This window comes from Papilio machaon, chromosome 11, assembly GCF_912999745.1.
Source record: "Papilio machaon chromosome 11, ilPapMach1.1, whole genome shotgun sequence".
Lineage (NCBI taxonomy): Eukaryota > Metazoa > Arthropoda > Insecta > Lepidoptera > Papilionidae > Papilio > Papilio machaon.
The window spans coordinates 106,347-127,683 of record NC_059996.1 but is presented as its reverse complement, the minus strand read 5'-3'; the positions used below and the strand labels follow the sequence as shown (position 1 = coordinate 127,683).

The following is a 21,337-nucleotide window of genomic DNA, read 5'->3' as shown; positions in this document are numbered from 1 at the left end:
GATATACACTGCGAGCACTGCACAGTGCTATCACTGTAGAAATATTCGTTCCGTTATGGACTGCCAGTGTACTGCCGCAGTACCCTAGGGAAATATATGACGTCATAAATCGCCGCCATATTCTACTGTGAGCACTGGCGTTTTCGAGGTAAGGTACTCGCAGTACTTTGATCACGTGATCAGTCAAAACCACCCGAGTGCCTGACATCTTATAAACAAAGCTACAGTTTAATCAGAAAATGTTAAAGTTCTGTAATTAGTTTGGATTAATAAATAAAACAATGAAAGAATTGCAAAAATTAACCTTATTAGACTGTGTTGATAATGAAAAACATATTCTTTTTTATGAAAAAGTACTTATTTTTATTACATTATAAATTCAATTTATAATTAAAATTAATTAAAATATTTTTAATTTGACAGTACTCCAAAACAGTTTTTTTATGTACTAGAAAACTTGAATACACTCATTTGAATGTTGCGTCAAAAAATGCGGCAGACAGTATACGAGATTGCGTTCCGTTTTAAATCGTAACCAGTATAACTGGCTATAAAGGAACGGCTTCACAGTATACTGAATTGACGTCACACTCTACAGTGGTCGCAGTGCATATCGGAACACACCCATGGTTGGACAGAAAACCAGAGACGCTAGAAATCAGTGATTCTTAATCACAGAGTTCTTCATTCAATTCAATTCAATTTCCAAGCAGTGGCTTTTCAGTTCTTCATTCATTCCTCATTCCATTCAATTGTCAGTTTGTCAGCTGTCATTCGCTGTTGCTGTCAAATTGTAGGCTTCTGTTGTTTGCTTCACAGATTTTTCTTTTTATTTTAGACAATTGAAGCTATTTTATTGAAATATATTTAATATTTATGGGTATTTCAGGGCTAAACGAATAAATGTTTGGTTCATCCTTTTACCTCTGACCGTTGTTAATTTTGTTAGGCATAGCGCAGCTATTTTTTTCTTCTTAAATTAACGAGAACAAAATAAACCTCGCAAAACGTATAAATACCTTCATGTTACAGAGAAATATTTTTGGAACAAGTGTTTAAGTGTTGAAAAATTACGCGCAAATGCCAAGCGTCGTCAGGGTCACACCGATGCGAGAACTCGATCGGTATAGTGTTACTCGGGGGTACTATGCTGTTTATCAGTGCCTTGGCGATCGGCATGATTACCGGCCTGCAAAATGTCACGACGGAGATGTCGACGACGGACAGTGACGTCACCGTTACGACAGAGGACATGGGTCTCGTGGAGCCGACGAGGCTCGCGCCACCCGTCGGCGACTCGGTCAACGTTACGCTACAGGAGCGGCCATCGATGTGGGACATGTACTTGCACCACTGTCCCAAGTGGCGGCCGGTCAACCACATCTTCTTCCAAGTGGCGAATGCGTGTTTCTTGGCGTCATTCCTGGCGCCGCACACGCCGGCGGGGCTAGTGTGGCTGCGCGTGGCGCTCGTGCTCGGCTGCGCGTTCTCCGGTTTGTGGGCGTGGAGCGTCCAGTGCTACCTGGATGCCGTGTTGTGGAACAGTGCTTTTGTAGTGATCAACTTTGTATATTTTGCTGTGCAGTTCTATTTGATGCGACCTATCAAGTTCCACAAGGAAATTGAAGAGGTAAGATTTTTCTTTCATAAACTTTTATAATCTAAAAAGTTTTTGATACGGGTTTCCCTAGATAGACTTGTACTGACCTGACTGGTGTAAAGAATTACCATTAGGTGCCCCTGTAACTATGATTAATAGATATAAATATGTTAACAGCCCTCTGAGTCATTATCATGGGTGTTTTAGTCAATATTATTGATATAACTTATGCCAGCATGAAGTGTGTCATGGTCAGCTCAGTGTCAGTTCCATACTTTCCATCTTTAACTAGTTCACAGTCACATTGTTTGACTTGAGTTACAAATATGTGTAAAAATTATAACAAGTGGAAACTAAATAAGTTTTTTAATAATTTTTTCATACAAAAATATTATACATACAAACATATTCTGAATAAAAAAGATAGTTACCCAATATATGAGTATGTAATTGTGCACTCAGCAGACCTGCCTTCCTACATAACAATAAACACTCTCTTACATCATATAAAGGTACTTTATTTCTTTGATTATGAATTTTTTTATATTGTTCTTTGTTTCAACATTTTTTTGTGCTAGCAAATAAGAAAAATTGAATTAAGTAATTAAGTTATACACATTATTATATCTCTGAACTTATTACATAAGTTTTGTAACAATACATAATGCCTACAGCATTACATATACATAACACTACATAATTCTTTGCACTTTGAGATATCAATCGTAGTAATATGTGAGCCAGCTATGGGAAATTGTGTTTATTGAAATTAAATTAAACTGTAAAAGACAAAAGTTGTATTGTATTAGTGCAACATTGATGTGCAATTACACAAAGTGCAAAAAATAAAACTGCAGTCGAAAAATATCGCATTCCTCCCCAATGAAAACGTCAGCTGATGCAATCAGCAATGGGTCACGAAGTCGTCGAGGGGGTGGGGGGCGGTCAGCGGCCGCGGAGAGGGCTGTGCGCTCTCTATGCATTGATTTTATTTACGAAAGCTCGTACGCGAAACTGGTAGAGACGAGTGGTATATAGATGGAAAGCGCGGCGATTTTGTCACTTTTATTAACTACTTCAACAGAAAAGACCGATGGTTTCAAAAACTATGTTATCGCTGTCTAACTAAAACAATTAGTGTACGTTAACTGCCAATTGCCGAGAGGAGACAGTGACTAGCACTAATTGCTTTTCAATTGCTGTCCGCCCCCGCTCGTGTCTTGCGCATTGTACATATTACTATGATGCAACCAATGAGAAAGATATAAATCGAAGGCCTATATCATTACAGTACACAATTCAATTACAAGTAAAAAGGCAAACGAAATTATATATTTATTTTAATTACTTTTTGAACGTGAAACATTCGTAACTTACATTCCATTACTCAAGCAGATTAAAATGCAATGTGTTATCATGAGTTATGCCGTTATCAGAATGTGTAATTAGCACTGCTATGGTTATGTCAGATTAGAGCCAGTTTGTAAGGAATTCTGGCGCGACGACGCGCGATCTTTTCGCGTCCTCTGTAACCCCGCACGCCCATTCCGCTCTACACATTATTTATTATGTACTTTATAGGTATATGCTGAATAACCCATTTAAATACTATCAACGTTATCTAAAATTCACCGAATCGTAGCGGTTGATGATTTTTTATTCCGTCGGCTTAAAATTATTGATTGCTTTTAATTTATACTAACGGTCGACCGCGACTTCGCCTACGCAGAATTAATAGTAGCCTATAATATTCCCACTTGAATCGGCTACCATCCCGTAGAAGTCCCGTCAAAATCGCACCAGCACAGCAGCAATATGTTACCTGTAGCAAACGCATCCTTGCGGATAATCACACAGACAAACATTATAAAATTGGTTTTTCGTTATCAGTGACTCAAATACGACTTGATTAATATGACTTTTTTTCGATATTAATATGTTTAGATTTTTAATCTTTTTCTCGAAGAAACGAAAAAGGAAAATTATCTTCTTGCTCAACAGTCAAGGCGAACAAGACGTCCCGCTACTTACAGAGCCAACCTTTCATTTGTAGCATCTAGAAATTACCATGTGAATGATTTCGTTTCATCTGCGCTTTTACAGTAATTATTACGATATAATATAATATTGTGTGATCTTTATTATTTAATAGCTGTAGCTGGAAAACGTCCGCGCGTAATTGAAAAAAAAATAATTAGTAGCCTATGTATTCTTCCGCACCTTCAGATACACGTCCATCCATCCCTACATATAAATATTCACATTCATAATATTATTAGTAAGATTATTTGTATCGACTAATGCTAAGCAATATAGGTACTAGACTGGACAATAATTAGAAACTTTCATTTTGATCAAGAACGTATACGTTCTACGTGTATGTATGTAGCGCACTGGTAGAGTTACATTGGCGGCGCGTGTCCCAGATTCGATTCCATGCGCGGTGAACACTACCGGGGCGAGGGTGTCTTCCGCTTCCGCGCCACCTTGCGCCCCTCCTCGATGGCTAGTGTCGAAGCTTATTCGTGAGTTGGGGCGGACTGACGCCACCGACGCCGCACCGACGCTAATGAACTTTGATGTATGGCTGCAATGCGGTTTGTAGACATACATCAAAGCATGACTTACATACAATTTGAAAGAAAAACATTGACCTCCTTTCTTACATAACAGAAAAGTACTTACTTTAGCTAGGTAACATAAAGGTACATATAGTAACAACACATCTCCGATCGGCATCAATTCGTCGCAAGTAACTTATTACATTCAAAACTGAGTTATGAACCCGTGTGCTCATATCTCCCTGGATCGGCAGCTTGAAAAAGTTTTTTTATACACTTGTAGAGAGTTGCTAGGTCGCAAGTTGATATATAAAAATATCCAATATTCATGGTATAAAATTTAAATAGGTAAAAAAGCAGCATTTGCAAAACGTCTGAGGAAATTGTCTTGTGATGGGGTTGGAATATATGAAATTATTTCCCTCGGCGAGTGTTAATTGTTGGCGAGACGGCAAGGGCAATGGGACCGCGGCTGGTCGCGGTGATTCAGAATGGATATAGCATTAAATGGCACGTGAATCCACAAGCCGCATACAACGGAGCGTGGCGCTACCTCGGCACTCGGGGCTCGAGAGGTAAGTGGGTCGCCGTCCGTTGCCTGTGACGTCACGCCTTACCTGCCGAACGGGTCGTGACCGACGCCGATGTTCATTGCAAACTTCCTTCCCTCTCCTTACTATCTTATTCTTTTTTTTCCTTTGGCTTATGCTTAGAATGCTAGACATTATGGAAATATTAAAATCAAATAATATCTTTAAAAGTATATTCAATATTTTGATTATTTCCATCGTTAAAATGACTATTATTTAAAATTATCAGTTGCTCGCGATTTGGCTCGCAAATAATTGTTGATGAGATGTGATACAAAGACCCTCTGCGCCGCCGGTAACAACTGGACACATTAGTATTGATATGTAATTTTGCCAGGAGGGCAGGATATCTATTACTTGCCCATGTTTGCTGTCTTCATTACAAATACGATGAGACACGAGATAAAATAACATATATTGTGTATTTATAGGAAAAGCTTATTTACAATGTTCCTGGAACTAGCGGAGTCTTTTGAGATTATGTTTTAACCCGTGATCGCGCGCACGCACACACGTGAGGTTTGTGCTGCTTTCAGATGTATTAATATTAACAAAGCATGAACTATCCGCCGCAAGCGCAGCTTTCTCTTTCATAAATAACAACCCGTTCAAACAACATACTATCTGTCGAGAAACAGATTTCCACTTTAGTAGATTTTTTTCTACAGAAATCATAATACATTGAAAAACATATTATGAAACGTGTAGGGAGCCAGCAGACAGTTGGATTTCATTTGGCAAGCTTTGTGGAATTCGCCGGGGAGTGCCGCGTGCCGCCGATCAAAAGGGTTCCTGCTTCCGGCAAACAAGTTAATTTCCTAAATGTATATAAGTTTTTTGCGTTAGTTCATGAAAAAAATACGTGTTTTAACAAGGGTTAAAACGTGACCGAAGGTGACCGCAGGTGATTGACATTATGGACGTGAACATGGCTATAAAGACCATGTTTTACTCAATATATACATGTTACCGTTTTTGAGACCAAAATCACCGTTTAAAACATATTGTTATATCTGTTTTGTCAAAGATAAGGATATGTTTCACACAGAGATTCTAGACTCTGAATATTGAAAGTTGCGGTGTGACATAAACACTATTTGAACGTTGTTTGTGGCAGTTTATCCCGCGAAAAATATATATTTTTTGAGTTCCGCGCGCCCTGTGTAGGCCACACCTCGCCCGCGCTAGCAATGAAGGTAGCAATGCAAAAAGAACAGTCGCAGCTCGTAGCCGGCTCCGCGACAGTTATTGTGTCTGTTATCTGAACTGTCTTTCTAAAGCACAAAGAAACCAATTATCCCACGTCCCGCTGCTGTACAAGGCCGTGAATTAAAATGGCGGCGACGGTGATGTAGCCGGAGTCGGGCAGTGAGCCAGTGCTCAGCGACAATAAGTAACAGATACTTATCTAATTAGTTTACCTATAGTCAGACAGTTTGCTCTTTGCCCGCTACGCATGATAATGATGATGCATATCGTCGACTTCTTATTGTAATATCGACATTCTTGCGTCTTAGTGCATTGTAAACAAAAACAGGGGTGGGGAGGAGTGGTGGGTAGAAAGTTCATGTTCCAAGTTTCTCTTATGAAAATATTCTTTACAGAACTAGTCAGTCTTTTCACATTATGATTTTATCTTTTTATTGACGTAAATGTATATGAAGATACGAGCAGATGAGATTAGCTGCGTTCATTAAATCCTATTAGCAAAGATTAAAGTTGTCATGTAATGCCTTGTCAGCCTCTCGTCATTTCCTCATTGAAGGTCGTCCCGATGAAGATTTATTGTCGGTATTTGTTTCGATTGTAATGTTGTTCATAATTTAAAGTACAAAATAAATAATAAACTAACTAGAAAAAGGTTACACACAAGTACAGTTAGTTCAATGTTTGTTCTGAATAGTATTTCAATGCATTTGTATTCCTGAGATGATATGTTAGCAATAAGTTTGAACATTCGGGCAAATACCTATCTTAGTAAGTAGCCAAGGTATTTGTACTGACAAAGTCGATGTTTGTCTGCATGTTTACGTCGGGGGTGCGCGGGCGAGCCAAGTCTGTTGTCACCACCACCACCCCGCACCCCGCACCCCGCAAGCAGCCCCAACGCACCGCAGCCAGCGGTGGCGGCGCCCGACCGGCCAGATTATTGTTTTCGGCCGGTATTGCGCCCCCTACCACCCTCCATTGTTTTGGCTTTTAAAGCGAAGTCACTTCTTTGTTTTGTTCGCAATACCTACTGATAACACTTTTTGTACAGAAACCGTCTTTGTTGTAAGCTATCCAGGACGGTACGGCTCGCTCAGTCTTATGGATTGAAATGAAAAGGATCGTACGTGCAATTTGTTTTACAGCGTCTGCAAATTGTTGGTGAAATAATTGCACAAAATTATACGAAAAAAATTCAAATTTTGGTTTTTATTTGGATGGTTGCTACACATGACAAATCCTACTTACACACACAATTGTGGCCTATATTATTGTTACTACATATGTTATGTTATATATTGATTGTTACCAACATTGCTTATGCTATACTTAATTGTAGTTTTTATGGCATACAAACTATAATTTAACTTGAATTGTTTATGACGAGACTGTCAGTGGACATAAGTTGTTTTCATTGAAGGCAAAACCTACCGCCGTATGCGCGGAGCGAGCAGATGCTTCCCGCGTTGAAACTCGACCGAAAGCTAGCTTTGTTGCTCGTTGAACTCTTTTTGTCCCAAAAAGTGATGACAAAATTTATACTTGTATTTTTAATTACTAATAAGTGTATTGTTACGATAATAGTAAAAATATCGGATAAATTAAAATTACAGTTAAAAAGAAAACAGTCTTGTGGACAATTAAATTACTTGCTATCTAGTAATATAGAATGACGAGAGCAGGCTTTGCTTGGTATCGGCAGGTGTACGTGGCTCTGTTCGCACCTCTGCGCGTCTCGCGGCGGCAGTTCCGGCGCGTGCTGCAGTGTATGCGCAGCGTGCGCCATCTCAAGTGCCACGAGCTGTACGCGCACGAGAAGGTCACCAAGGTGGACAGCCTCTCGCTCGTTCTCTCCGGCAAGTGAGTACCTCACCGCTATGTTACTAGTCACATTGCACCGTTTAGAGCAAACGTGCCGCTTAACAGAGTCACTTTATTGTTTGGTAAACACTTTTATTGTAATATTTTTGTCGTTGTCATCATCATCCGTAATTGAAATGTAAATTGTAATATCGAGCAGAGAAGCAGACGACAAGCATACGTACACCATATAGATGTTCATTTAATGACACATTTATCTGCGTGTCCAGTGAGTAATTTATGTGTTGCGCATGCGCTTCAACTTACTGGCTGAGTATTCCGAGAATTGCAGCCCTCAGCCGGCCGCAAATAGCCGGCGCCGCGCCGCCGACCGGCTGACGCTGCCGGCTGTCGGTCCCGGCGGGCTCGTCTTATCCCTTGTAACACGACACCGATTTGATTGCACACGAGGTGCACGTATAGTTTACCGATTATCCATTATATTTTTTAATCAACAAGGTCTTACAAACCTACTTACATTATTGATGTTCCTAGAATTTACTAGAATATTGATTCTTCCCTATTTATTAATATTGGATTCGTTAGTAAAATTTAGTGCTAAAATATTGAAGCAATACGAAATATGGGTTTAATGAGTAAATTTGTAGTATGTTACTTCCACTTAAATAAGCGTACAATCTTAGTAAATATGTAAGTAGGGCGCAGACCGGCTTCTAGTTACCTCAAGCTACGTTACTCTTGTTCGTCACCTAATTACATAATCAATTTTAATAACATTGACACATTTAATTATCTCAATGTTGGATCACTTGTTGTATATAAATGTATGTATGTGTTCGCGCTTAACCGCGCTTTAGACCGCCTCCCCCGCACCGCAGGCGCCACCCCCACCAAACGCGAGCGCAACGACGCGCACGCCCCGCAAAACCAGTCTGAAATTAGTCTGCGAGCAAGCAACAGGGGAAGAAACTTAACTGTGAAATTTGTAACTATTAAAACATTGTTAATAAAGGAAATTGATTTAACATAAAGTGGCGACCGTGACGAATAACACTATTTAAATAGTGTCAAATACGGGTGAAGAAGTTCGAGCTTCGAGTGAATATCCACGTGCGGCAACAACCACGTGGTGCTAAAGAACAAAGAAGAGGTCCGGCCGGCCGTCGCAATCCCTTCGCCGCTGGACTCCTATTTTCTCAGCTAAGTTCCTTATCTATCCGTTATATCCTTCCCATTTTTGTAGCCTACAACCTGTGCAATATTTCGCTACAAATTTGGTCGATCAGTAACAATTTCTAATCAATTTCCTCTGTCAGGTTACAAATTTCAATTCCCAATCTTTACTCCCAAGGTCGAGCTATATTTTCAATTCAATTTCCCTTGGTCGAACTTAAATTTTATATTTCCCCAAAACGTGTGTACATACTGTATAACAACTTCATTCCTTATGTACTACGCTATATAATATTTCACCTATCTCCCAAGGTCGATCTAACTCTATAATTGTTTACAATTTCCCTTGGTTGAACTGAAACGTGTTATTTTTTATATCTAAAATCATCACGCACTATTTATTTGTATGTGCTGCGCTATTGGCACTTGTATTTCTCCCGAGCATCTTATATATCCAGCTTTTGGGCCGACTATTTCAGTACACGTGGTTCGAGTACGCCCAACGCGCCCGCCCCGAGCCTTGCCACCGCGTGGCATTTCTACCGCGTGGCATTTCTACTAGTTCGCCGACGCCGATGGAGTGCCGGTAACTTGTCAGCCAGAATTACGAGGAGTATTGAGTAAATATTTTCCATTTTATAAATACGCATCTTAAAGTCCATATTGAATCTAGTTTAAGGCAGCAGCCACATTTTCATACTTCTATCAAGTAAACTATGTCCAAAATGGCGGATATCGATAGCTTAATAAACAAACGGGCCAGTATCAGAGGAAGACTCACTAAATTTAGTAATTATCTTGCACAAGTCGGAACTATTGTCGAAGAATCTCAATTTAACGAGTTACAACTAAAGACACAGAAAATCAACGAATTATCTCAAAGTTACGATTTGCTACAAGATAAGATCGATGAGCTTTGCCCAGAGACGATTGACGAAGAAATCGATCAGAGAGACGCCACAGAGTCGCAATTTACTCAATTATTAGCCAAAGCAAAAACATTACTCAAACAATATGCAGATAACAATGTCCAAGCATCATCAACTCAAAGTGACTCTCGTCGATCTCATGAAGCTAGTTTTAAATTGCCGACTATTGTTATATCCAAATTCGACGGCAACTATTCGGATTGGCTCGAATTCAGGGACACTTATAAGTCGCTCATACACAATAATCCGCAGCTTTTACCAATTCATAAATTTCATTATTTAAATTCATATCTTACGGGAGAGGCTGCCAGATTGCTCACAAATTTAGAAGTATCATCACAGACATATAACGAAGCTTGGGATCTCCTGTGCGAACGATTTAATAACAAGAGGCATTTAATCCACAATCATTTGAACGCACTGTTTAATCTAGAGCCCATTAGCCGGGAAAATGACAAGTCAATACGCTCCTTAGTTGACAATGTCAATAAGGACCTCAGAGCATTATCAAGCCTTGGTGAACCTACAGACAAGTGGGACACTATTATTATACATATGGTCTCCATGAAGCTAGACCATAACACAAAAAGAGCTTGGGAAGAACTCAGAAACACTTTCGAAGATATGCCTAAACTAAGTCAATTGACTAAATTTCTACAAGAGAGAGCAAGCATCCTAGAAACGTGCAACAAAAGGACAAATACAACTAACATGCAGCAAGTTTCAAGTAAAAACGTGCACGCCTATAAGTCCTTAACATGCACAACAAACTCCAGTATAACTCCAGCTCATATTAAAACACAATATAAACCACAGTCCACGTGTACCTATTGTTCAAAAGATCATATTGTATACAATTGCCCTGCGTTCCTAGCAAAGACTCCAGAGCAAAGGCAGGCCGAAGTTATAAAATTACATCTATGCATTAACTGTCTGAAGAGAGGACACAACGTCAAGGAATGCCGCAGTTCATCTTGCCGACAATGCCGCAAGCGACATCACACATTGCTGCACTTTCCGTCACAGCCCGCCGCAAATGTCTCGGTGCAGACCGCAGTAGCTACGGCTGAAGATAATCCAATCATTGCAAACATCGCGTCATCTCAGCCTGAAATCCAAGTCCTGCTATCAACGGCAGTTATCGAGGTGGTAAATCCAGAAACGAATAAAAAGCAGAAGGCACGCTGTCTTTTAGACTCAGGTAGTCAAGCTACATTTATTACTAAGTCCTTGAAGGAGAGATTGGGACTAAACGTTATACCCACAAAGGCGGTACCAATCATGGGCATGTCGAACACACCGTGCGGTTTCATCTCAGAGCGAAGTGTAGTACGTTTACAATCAACCACGGGAAGGTTCAATGTTACTCAAGCCTGCGCCGTTATACCCGAACTCACTGGGAATATTCCACACAGACTTATAAATATCAAACACTTCAATATACCAGCGAATATTCTATTAGCCGATCCTTCGTTTAATACCTCTAGCCCAGTAGAGATTATAATCGGTGCAGATTTGTTTTGGCAGATCATTGGAAGCGAAGAGAGAAGCCTTGGACCGAAACTACCTATGTTAAGAAATTCACAATTAGGTTGGTTGATTACAGGGCCGCTATATATCGACAACAAGTTACAACGAGTAGACTGTCATCTAGTAACAAACAATACAAATGACAACTCTGGAGATACCTTAAACTACAAGCTATCGAGATTCTGGGAGCTAGAAGAGCTACCTAAAAGACCACTTCTCAGCGACAGTGAAAAAATGTGCGAGGCACATTTTCAAGAGCACACCATACGCGAAGGAAACGGGCGCTTCTGTGTAAGGCTACCTTTCAAACAACCGCCGAACGTGTTAGGCGATTCATATCAACTTGCAAGGCGACGATTTCTATCTTTAGAAAGGAAGTTCCGCAAGAATCCAACACTAAAGAAAGCCTACTGTGAATTCATAGAAGAATACAAGAACCTAGGTCACTGTTCCGAGACGCTCGATCCTCCTGTTGGAGGTCATTATCTTTGCCATCATGCCGTGCTTAGCGACCGCAGCGAGTCTACAAAGCTAAGAGTGGTATTCGACGGCTCCGCTCCTACGACTTCAGGCGTATCTATCAACGATATACAATTCACCGGTCCTAAGGTGCAAGACGCTCTATTATCAATATTATTACGCTTCAGAACACACAAATACGCACTAGCCGGTGACATTGATAAATTCTTCCGTCAAGTCTTAATGCATGAAGACGATCGTAATCTTCAATTAATTTTGTGGCGTGAGGCACCGGATCAACCTCTTGTAACACTTAAACTAAACACTGTCACGTATGGATTCACAAGTGCCAGCTATTTAAGCACAAAATGTCTGTGGATGTTGGGACAAGACTGTAGTGACCCAAAGATCAAAGAAATTATACAAAACGACTTTTACTGTGACGATCTACTAACAGGAGCAAATACAAAGGAGGAGTTACTTTTCATACTTAACGCTGTTATTTCAAAACTAAAATCAGGCTGTTTCAATTTACGAAAATTTAGATCGAACGCTCCTGAGATTTTCCCTAAGTCGACTCTCGATCTGCAAGCCAATCTAAGCCTGAGCGATGCTACAAGTGCACTCGGCCTAGGTTGGAGTCCACCAGAAGACGTTCTACAATTTACGATTGAAGCTCCCACTGCCGACACTGTAAGCAAATCAACCAAGAGATCTATTCTGTCATCATCATTCAGCATCTTTGATCCACTAGGTCTATTAGCGCCATGCACGGTCCAGCCAAAAATGCTTCTCCAGCAACTGTGGAAAAGAGGGTTAGACTGGGATGAGCCAGTCCCAGAAGATCTACAAAGGGCATGGCATAAAATTAGAGAAGGCTTTCCACTATTATCGGACTTAACTATCCCACGAAGAGTGTTATGCGATGAAACAAACAACATACAACTACATTCCTTCAGTGACGCATCTATGCACGCCTATGGCGCCTGCATCTATCTAAGGTCTATCAACAAAGACGGCGATATTACAGTCCAACTACTATGTGCCAAATCGAGAGTAGCTCCAACCAAGCCGCCATTAACAATACCAAAATTAGAATTGCTAGGAGCTCTACTCGCTGCTAATCTATCAAAGTTGGTGCTGGAGTCCCTACGATGTCCTGTTTCAAAAAGCGTACACTGGTGTGATTCTAGAGTCGTACTCGCATGGCTAAACAACAGTCCCAGTAAACTGAAGAGTTTCGTGGCCAACAAGGTTGTCGAAATCTGCGAAAACACAAATCTGTCTTCTTGGCGCTACGTACCTACTGCTTCCAATCCGGCTGACTACATCTCACGCGGCGTATCACCAGAGAAACTACGCAAACTACAAGATTGGTGGACTGGGCCCTCTTTCCTTGCAATGGAAGACACCCAATGGCCAGTTATAGAACAGACGAACAACAACAATACTTCACATGAAGCAGACTTACCTGAGATGAAAGTCCTAGTAACAATCCAATCCGACAATGACCCGATAATAAAGATAGATAATTATTCACAACTCAACCGACTAACGCGGACATTAGCTTATATTTTGAGATTTATTCATAATTCTAAAAACAAAAATGCCAAAATAACAGGATCTCTCTCGGCTAGCGAACTAAATAAATCATTAGCATATCTAGCAAAACAATCACAAAAGGAATCTTTCGAAAAGGAATACGACGCGCTACGGAAGGGCCAACAATTATCAACTAATTGTAAAATTACATCCCTAAACCCATTTCTAGATGATGATGGTATTATGAGAGTGGGTGGTAGATTAAATAAGTCAAACTATAGCCACAACAAGAAACATCCTATAATTTTAGATGGAAAACACAGACTCACCAAACTAATCTTCGAAAGGGAGCATTTACGTCAGCTGCATGGAGGCCCTCAGCTTATACTGTACTCGGTCCGACAGACAATATGGCCAATCGGTGGCCGACAATTAGCTAGGAGTACAGTCCGCGCATGTGTGGTATGTCGTCGACATAAAGGCCAAACGCTCACACCTATGATGGGGAATTTACCGTCTGAACGCATCACTCCTGCATTCCCGTTCCAAACTATAGGAATGGATTTTGCTGGCCCATTCAATATCATAAACAAAAAGGGTCGCGGAGCTAGGGTTTCAAAATGCTATCTGTGTCTATTTATTTGTTTTAGATATAAATGCGTTCATTTAGAGGCAGTTAGCGATCTCTCAAAAGAAGCCTTTATACTAGCTTTGCGTCGGCTAATTTCTCGAAGAGGGATACCGCGGGAAATTTATTGTGATAATGGCCGTAACTTTGTTGCAGCAGCAAAACAACTGGGTCAATTTATTAAGAAAAATGCGAACAATCTCTTAGAATTTGCTACGACTAAGTCAATTACCTTTAAATTTCAACCTCCATATGCTCCTCATTTTTCGGGTCTGTCAGAAGCCGGCATTAAATCGGCTAAGCACTTAATCAAAAGAGCCATAGGCAATTCTCATTTTACCTTTGAAGAGTTATGTACTTTATTTGCACAGGTTGAGGCGATACTGAATAGCCGTCCTTTATCCCCGTTATCCTCCACTCCTGACGATTACCTTCCTCTTTCTCCAGGACATTTCCTAATTGGCCGGCCGCTGACATCTATACCATCTACAGACCCTTCAGAACCGGAACGGCCCTGCCAGACACGCTACGAGCTGCTGGAAAGAGTTCGTCGACAGTTTTGGAAACGCTGGCAGAAAGAATATATCTCCGAATTACAGGAACGCAAAAGGTGGAAGAAAAACACACCAAGCTTGGCAATGGGGGATCTTGTTATCATACAAGAGGACAACACTCGACCACTGGACTGGCGCCTTGGACGTGTCACCCAACTATTTCCGGGTGACGATGGCATTGCACGCGTCGCGGAGGTGAAAACAACAAGAGGAGTTATACGTCGTGCCCTCACTCGCTTGTGCCCCCTGCTGGACAAATCGGGCCCCGAGCATGTTCGCGCTTAACCGCGCTTTAGACCGCCTCCCCCGCACCGCAGGCGCCACCCCCACCAAACGCGAGCGCAACGACGCGCACGCCCCGCAAAACCAGTCTGAAATTAGTCTGCGAGCAAGCAACAGGGGAAGAAACTTAACTGTGAAATTTGTAACTATTAAAACATTGTTAATAAAGGAAATTGATTTAACAGTATGTATGTAGGTACAATACAAGTTGACTTGTTAGTCGTTATTCATCTGTTAACTAAATTTATGCTTTAAATATTGGTATATGATGGAGTAGGAGTTGTTTAAAAACGAAAGAGGTATGATATGTTACGAAATATCTGCTGACATCTACCTAACGTTGATTGTCTGGTATGTGTGTTAGGCAATACGCAAATGATTCAATATATGCCAGGGCAGTGGCAGTGCTAGTAGTAGATGGTAGAGACAGCGAGTGAGACCGACTTGCTCTCACGCCGCCGCCGCCGCGCTGTCCCGTTTTGTGAATGAATCTCATTGCGAGCGGTTATATTGTTTGTAGATGAGGTGGCGGTTGCGGTGTTCGCTGCCTACACAGTATTTAAATGTATTACATAATTGGATGCTCGTTTTCACTTCTTCAAAACTATTGAATCATAATGTATTTCGTTTGTACATATTTCATTTTAATAAATTTTCTAGTTAAGGTATTTGAACTTAAAGAACTGTATGCGATGCAGTTATTTCGTGTACTTTTAGCCTTTCTATGGAAAAAATTTAAATCATTTCAAATGAAACAAAATAAGTAGATATCCGCATTTTTGTATAAATGAAAATTCTATCGATTCTGCCATGACATAACACGACATACGTTCCAGTGACTCTCCTTCGGCAAATTCGACCTTTGTCGACGTCGAGTGACTCGACTCCGTCAACAGCAATTTGATTTCAAAGATGAAATATATCCACGTAACGTATAAAAAAGGTCAAGCTGCTCTTATACTGACATTTAGCTAAGGCCGAAAACATATCGGCAAATGAGTCTTTTGGTTGTCCTGATATACGTGACGATGTTCATACACGAAAATATTATTTGCGTAAATAAATTTAAAATCAATAAAGGAAAGGTGTGTCAAGGATCGATGACAACGTCGCAGCCGACCTAGGTAACGGTTATGCACACAGTTCTTATGAAATGAGTTGCGGTCGCGGCGGCGGCAGCGACGAGCAGACGTAGCGATGCAGAAGAAGAGTCGGTCAGCAATCAGTATTGCTTTCACGTCGCCGACCAATCCGACCTTGTGGCCCATGCTTGAAAGAAAGTGTACACGCACAAGATTGAATGTTATGAAAACCATCGTTAATGTCATAATATAAAGCTATGATTTCTTAGCTCATGGAACACGTGTCGTTGAACCATTGTTTATTGAAGACGAATGTCACAAAAAACTCATTTAGATTTAATAAAGTTTAATGCACATACATAGCACATGTGAAAACGTAGTGCATGATTTGTGTGTGAAGTGAGTATTGTGTTTTCCTCAGACTGGTGGTGTCGCAGAGCCAGCGCGCGCTGCACATCGTCTTCCCGCACCACTTCCTTGACTCGCCCGAGTGGTTCGGCGTCTCCACTGATGAATATTTTCAGGTAATCTTTGTTAAAACTTTACTAAAATTCTTGCATTTATGTTTCGCATTTATTTATTTTTTCTACATTATAAAGTTATTGAGGAAAGTGTGGCGAGAGGTGTTCACAGCTAGTAAGACAGAAATACTGTGTGTATATTGTGACAAGGTTTTGGTTGTCGATCCTTTGCAGGTGTCGATAATGGCGATGGAAGAGTCGCGCGTGCTGGTGTGGCACCGCGACAAGTTGAAGCTCTCCATCATGTCTGACGGCTTCCTGCAGGCGGTCTTCGACCACATCCTCGGCCGCGACGTCGTGCACAAACTCATGCAGGTTATACACACACACGTACATACAGTGGCGCCTCACGAACAACCTGCCGGCCGCTTACCATCCCGTTTTTATAATGAACGGATGGGAAGTTTTTTGTCAGTATGGAGATGAATAAGATAAGGAAAGACTTTCTTTTGGAAACCTAGGATTTGTGATTCCTAAAATATAGTGGTCAATATGCTCGTTTGTCATCTCACTCTTTAATTAATGCTGTGATTTATCTGTCCACCTGCTGACAAAATGGTGGAGCAGCTGTAATATGGCGTCATGTCGGTGTTGTGAGTGCGAGTGACGAGGTGCTGTGGTGGGACGTTGCAGGTGAGCGAGACGATGGCGGCGAGCAACGGCCACTTGCCCAACTGTTACGAGGAGGGCGAGGACAAGCCCATGCTGGTGGTGAAGAAGGCGGGCGACGGGCCCGGCATCACCGCCCTGCTCAACCGGCAGCTGCAGGGTGAGTGATCTGTCTAAATGTTACTTTCCTCCAGTTGTGACACAGATGTAATTGTCTTTGTCATTCAATGTGGAGAGATGTCAGGTAGAGGTAGAGATGTACGGCGACGTTGGTTCACGCCCGCGTCTTGGTGCGTTATTATCAAACATTATCTCATCTTAGGGCTGTCCAATTATCACATAGATTAAGACTTTCCTTCAAGTCGTAGGTTTCATTTTGCGTGCTTCTGTAGTATTCTTGACTTCTTGTAGATCGTTGCATGTGAATGCTTAGATGTATTGAGGGTTGACGGCGAAAACCACATGACCTATCTATATATTTTTAACTCTGCCTACAGAGAGATGAAATTATGGAATAGATCGTAGATTACTTTTTTTTCCGGGAAAATGCCCAATTCCTTTGTATACTTACTTTCTATCTGTCTACTGGCAAATGAACAACAACGAACACAAAAAACATGTTGTAAATCGCAGGGAGCAGCTTGTTGTGTCAATGCTATGTAGTTACTTTGTGCGGGATGCTTGTGAAGCGATGTATCGGTGTCGAATGCCTCTTGCATGTATCATACATCAGCCATCAACTGACAGCTTTGCGTTAATTTGAGTTTTGTACTGAATAGATTTTGGTGGTAGTTTGAACATTCCTAAATTAGAACACGCATTCTCTATGTTGATGTTATGTTTAATCTCTATTTATATATCAGTGTAGGAATAATGTGAATTATTAGAGAATTCAAAAACCTCGCTTTCGGTGTAAAGGGCATCGAAACAGCAAACAGCAAACAGCATGGCGGCTGCATAAGCTTACATCTATTAGTATCTTCTGTCGAAGCCATAATAGTATGATAAAATAGAGTAAAGTAAACTGTAAAGTACAATAAGATGTGAGGAGATGGTGTAGTGATGTGCCGACATTAACTGTGGTGTGCTTGTGTCGTGTCGCGGCCGCGCGCAGGCGAGCACGCGCCGCTGCTGCGCGCCGCGCCCGCCCCGCCCGCCCCGCACCACCCGCCCCCGTGCTGACGCCGCGCCGCCCCATCCCTCCTCATCCCTCCCCCATCCCTCCCCACCCCTCCCCTAACGCTTCCACTTGTTGTAGTGTCGTGTTGCACCCAGTTATGAAAAAGCGTAAAATTCTCTGTAATATTCTTAGGTTAAAGTGTCTCGATGTAAAATATGTCCGGGTGCATCATGCCACTAGCTTATAGCACATGTCAACTTTGTTGTCGCTCTCGAGACATATTTAATCTAACCTCACATGAATCTCATTATTTACCTTATAATAAATATGTAGAAATTTGTATGTACATATATAGTTTCTCCCAGTTTCTATGATGGCTCCGGTCTTAAATAGATCGCACTATTTAGAATAACCTATGATATTTATGATCACTACTGTATTAGACTAGACTACTTCGATATTTTTGCACTATAATATTATTAAGCACTATATTTTTGTGACCATAATGTCAAAGTAATATTAGACTTAGATATAGAAACAGAAAACTACGACTTTGATATATGTATGATGTTGTTACTTGTATGTATGTATGTATTGTGCCCCGCTGACTGCTGCTCTCTTTGTCTCTCTCACTCGCACACACGCAAACATTCAGTTTTACATAATTATATATTTTTTTATTTATAATATTTTCGACTTTGATGTTAATCAAAAATATATATTTTTTTTTATTGTACAAAAACAATTTAAAATCAATACAATTTATAATAGGCAGCAGTACAAAAAACCACAGGGTTTAAGTGTACTCACTGGTCTGGTACATATAAAAGTAGTATTCTGTAACAAGTATTAATATTAGTATATTCAACGAATGTTTGTGCTTGCTTATTGTACCTATAAATACGAGTATCCCGTCCTAGTGTAGCAGCCGGTGTGACTCCTCAGCATCTCACATCTTGTAGCGCCGCTCGCACTCAGCTAATTACATTTTTTACATAAAACATATCCTGATACATGTTGAAAATATTCATTACAAAGCAGCTTTCCATCATAAATTTATATATAATTTAAAGGTTTCTTTGGGTTTTGAGAAACGTTATTTTAAAAAAAGACTACAGTGGGGAGCGCTAGTTTGCTCGCTGCACTAACCTCGCTCCTGCCCCAGCACTCCACTCCACTCCCCGCACTCCCCATACGCTCCTCACTCGTTCCCTCTCCCGAGGTATGTTTGGAGGAACTACAATTCTCAGGTAATTTTGTGTTTTTTTTATCGCACATTATTATTTGGCTGTGCATCTGTGTTTGTAATTCATTACTCTTCATGGTCAATACGATCTACTCCGAGGACAGAGATCGCTCACAGCAATGCTCGCCTCACCCCACCAGGCCCCCTTCCCCTCCGCCATCACAATTGTTTGTTGTGCATTTGTAAATAGACATTTGAACGTAATGTAAACATGTATTAATATTTAATCACGTAAAAGTAATACAATAGCACTAATACAGTTCGCACATTTCTTTCGGGCATCACGAGAAGAAGTTCACTCGCTCCGACTGATAATTAAACAACCCTAATATCGTGACTAAATAATAATTTAACTAATACGCTCTAACAGAAAGAGTTCTCGTATTTGATGCAAATATAAAGATGTGTTTGTTTGTGCAGCGACGGACCCCAACGCTTGGCGTCTGGGTCGCATCGAGGAGAACGACCACGAGACGCCCGTCTGAGGGCGCGCCGCGACCAAGCGGGGGCGTGCGTCTCGGCCCCGCCCCCGGCCCCGGCCCCGCGCGACCTGCCCCCGCCCCCGCCCCCGACCTCGGCCCCGGCCCCGGCCCCGCCCCGCGCCGCAACCAGCGACCAACTCTCGAGCGGAACATTAAAGTGTATGGATTGTTTTTTCGACTTTAATATTGCAACGTCACTGAAGTGTGACATTGTCTGTCGCTGCGGAGCTTCTGTCACTTCACACGACACGACACGACACGACGACACGCCGGATATGTAAACACGGGTTTGACTGAACGTGCGCCATAGATAAGTAAACAATTTCATACTGGAGCTGGAGCAACATTTCGAGCTGGAGGGGCGGGGGGGGAGCTGACCAGACAAGAGACGTTTCAGCTCCCACCGACACCGGCGGGAGTACTCGAGGAACAACTTGTATATTTAAATATACGTTTTGTGTAAATACAAATAGAAAGTAATGTCGGTGTATATGAAAGAATTAATTTATGTATATGTATGTACAAAATGACTAGAATATTGTAATGTTCAGTAATGTGTGCTATGTGTGCTGTGTGTGCTGTGTGTGCGCCGACCACTGGTACACGACTGGCCGCGATACCACCCCTCGAATACATTTTATGATACCTACATAATAATAATTAAGTACTACATCGTTTTATATTCAAGGGGTAAAAATGAAATAACAAAAAGTACACAATATTTTTATAAAGTTAAGCAAAAAATATTTGCGAGACTCCGCTGAGCTGCGTGTTGGCGCTCCTCGTGACACAACTCTGCTCACTGCGGAGGAGATCTGCGTCTACTCCGCGCTGTCTGTGTGTCAGCTTTGGATGCGTTATTTTTGACATTTTTTCTGTTATAACCCGTGGATTAGTTTCTTCCCCGAAAAATAATCAAAACGTTGGCTCATGTTTACGAGTACACAGATATGTTCGAGACAGCGCGTATTAACACATCGTACTAGTTTCGCGCCTGTTTGTGGCAGCAGAAGTTGTGCTTGTAGTAGTTTGAAATTCGAAAAAAATGTTGAAAGATCTTAGTCTTGACGAGCCTCGTAAGAGAGATTTGGGAGCAATTTGTACGAGACTCGCCTGAACAATGTCCACTCGAGACGAAACTTTCCTTGTGTAAATGAGGGATTACACATCCTTCCAGCCAATACCGTTTATAAAAAACAGTAGCATAGTGTTCCCGGGATCTAGACACGTTAATCTTACTGAATTTATATATTTTAGACAATTTTATTTTCAATAATGTTCCTCTTGGTACATTCAAACAGATAAGAAAGCGATTCGATCCAATTTCACGCCTCTGTGAGCAGATGTTTTGTAATATAGTGTCAAATGTTGATTTCTTGAACGAAATCAGAGGCCAGCA

General features: G+C 41.3%; 2 protein-coding genes across 2 annotated transcripts; both read left to right on the top strand.

Moving 5' to 3' along the window:
- Window positions 1-769: 769 nt before the first annotated feature.
- LOC106709602 (blood vessel epicardial substance) lies at window positions 770-19,995 on the top strand. Its single transcript, XM_014501445.2, has 6 exons — window positions 770-1,630; window positions 7,663-7,820; window positions 16,382-16,484; window positions 16,656-16,796; window positions 17,115-17,250; window positions 19,877-19,995. The coding sequence occupies exons 1-6, from the start codon at window positions 1,148-1,150 to the stop codon at window positions 19,939-19,941; spliced, it is 1,086 nt and encodes a 361-aa protein (XP_014356931.1). The 5' UTR covers window positions 770-1,147; the 3' UTR covers window positions 19,942-19,995.
- LOC106710483 lies at window positions 12,612-15,028 on the top strand. Its single transcript, XM_045679893.1, has one exon. The coding sequence runs from the start codon at window positions 12,659-12,661 to the stop codon at window positions 14,879-14,881; it is 2,223 nt and encodes a 740-aa protein (XP_045535849.1). The 5' UTR covers window positions 12,612-12,658; the 3' UTR covers window positions 14,882-15,028.
- Window positions 19,996-21,337: the final 1,342 nt, after the last annotated feature.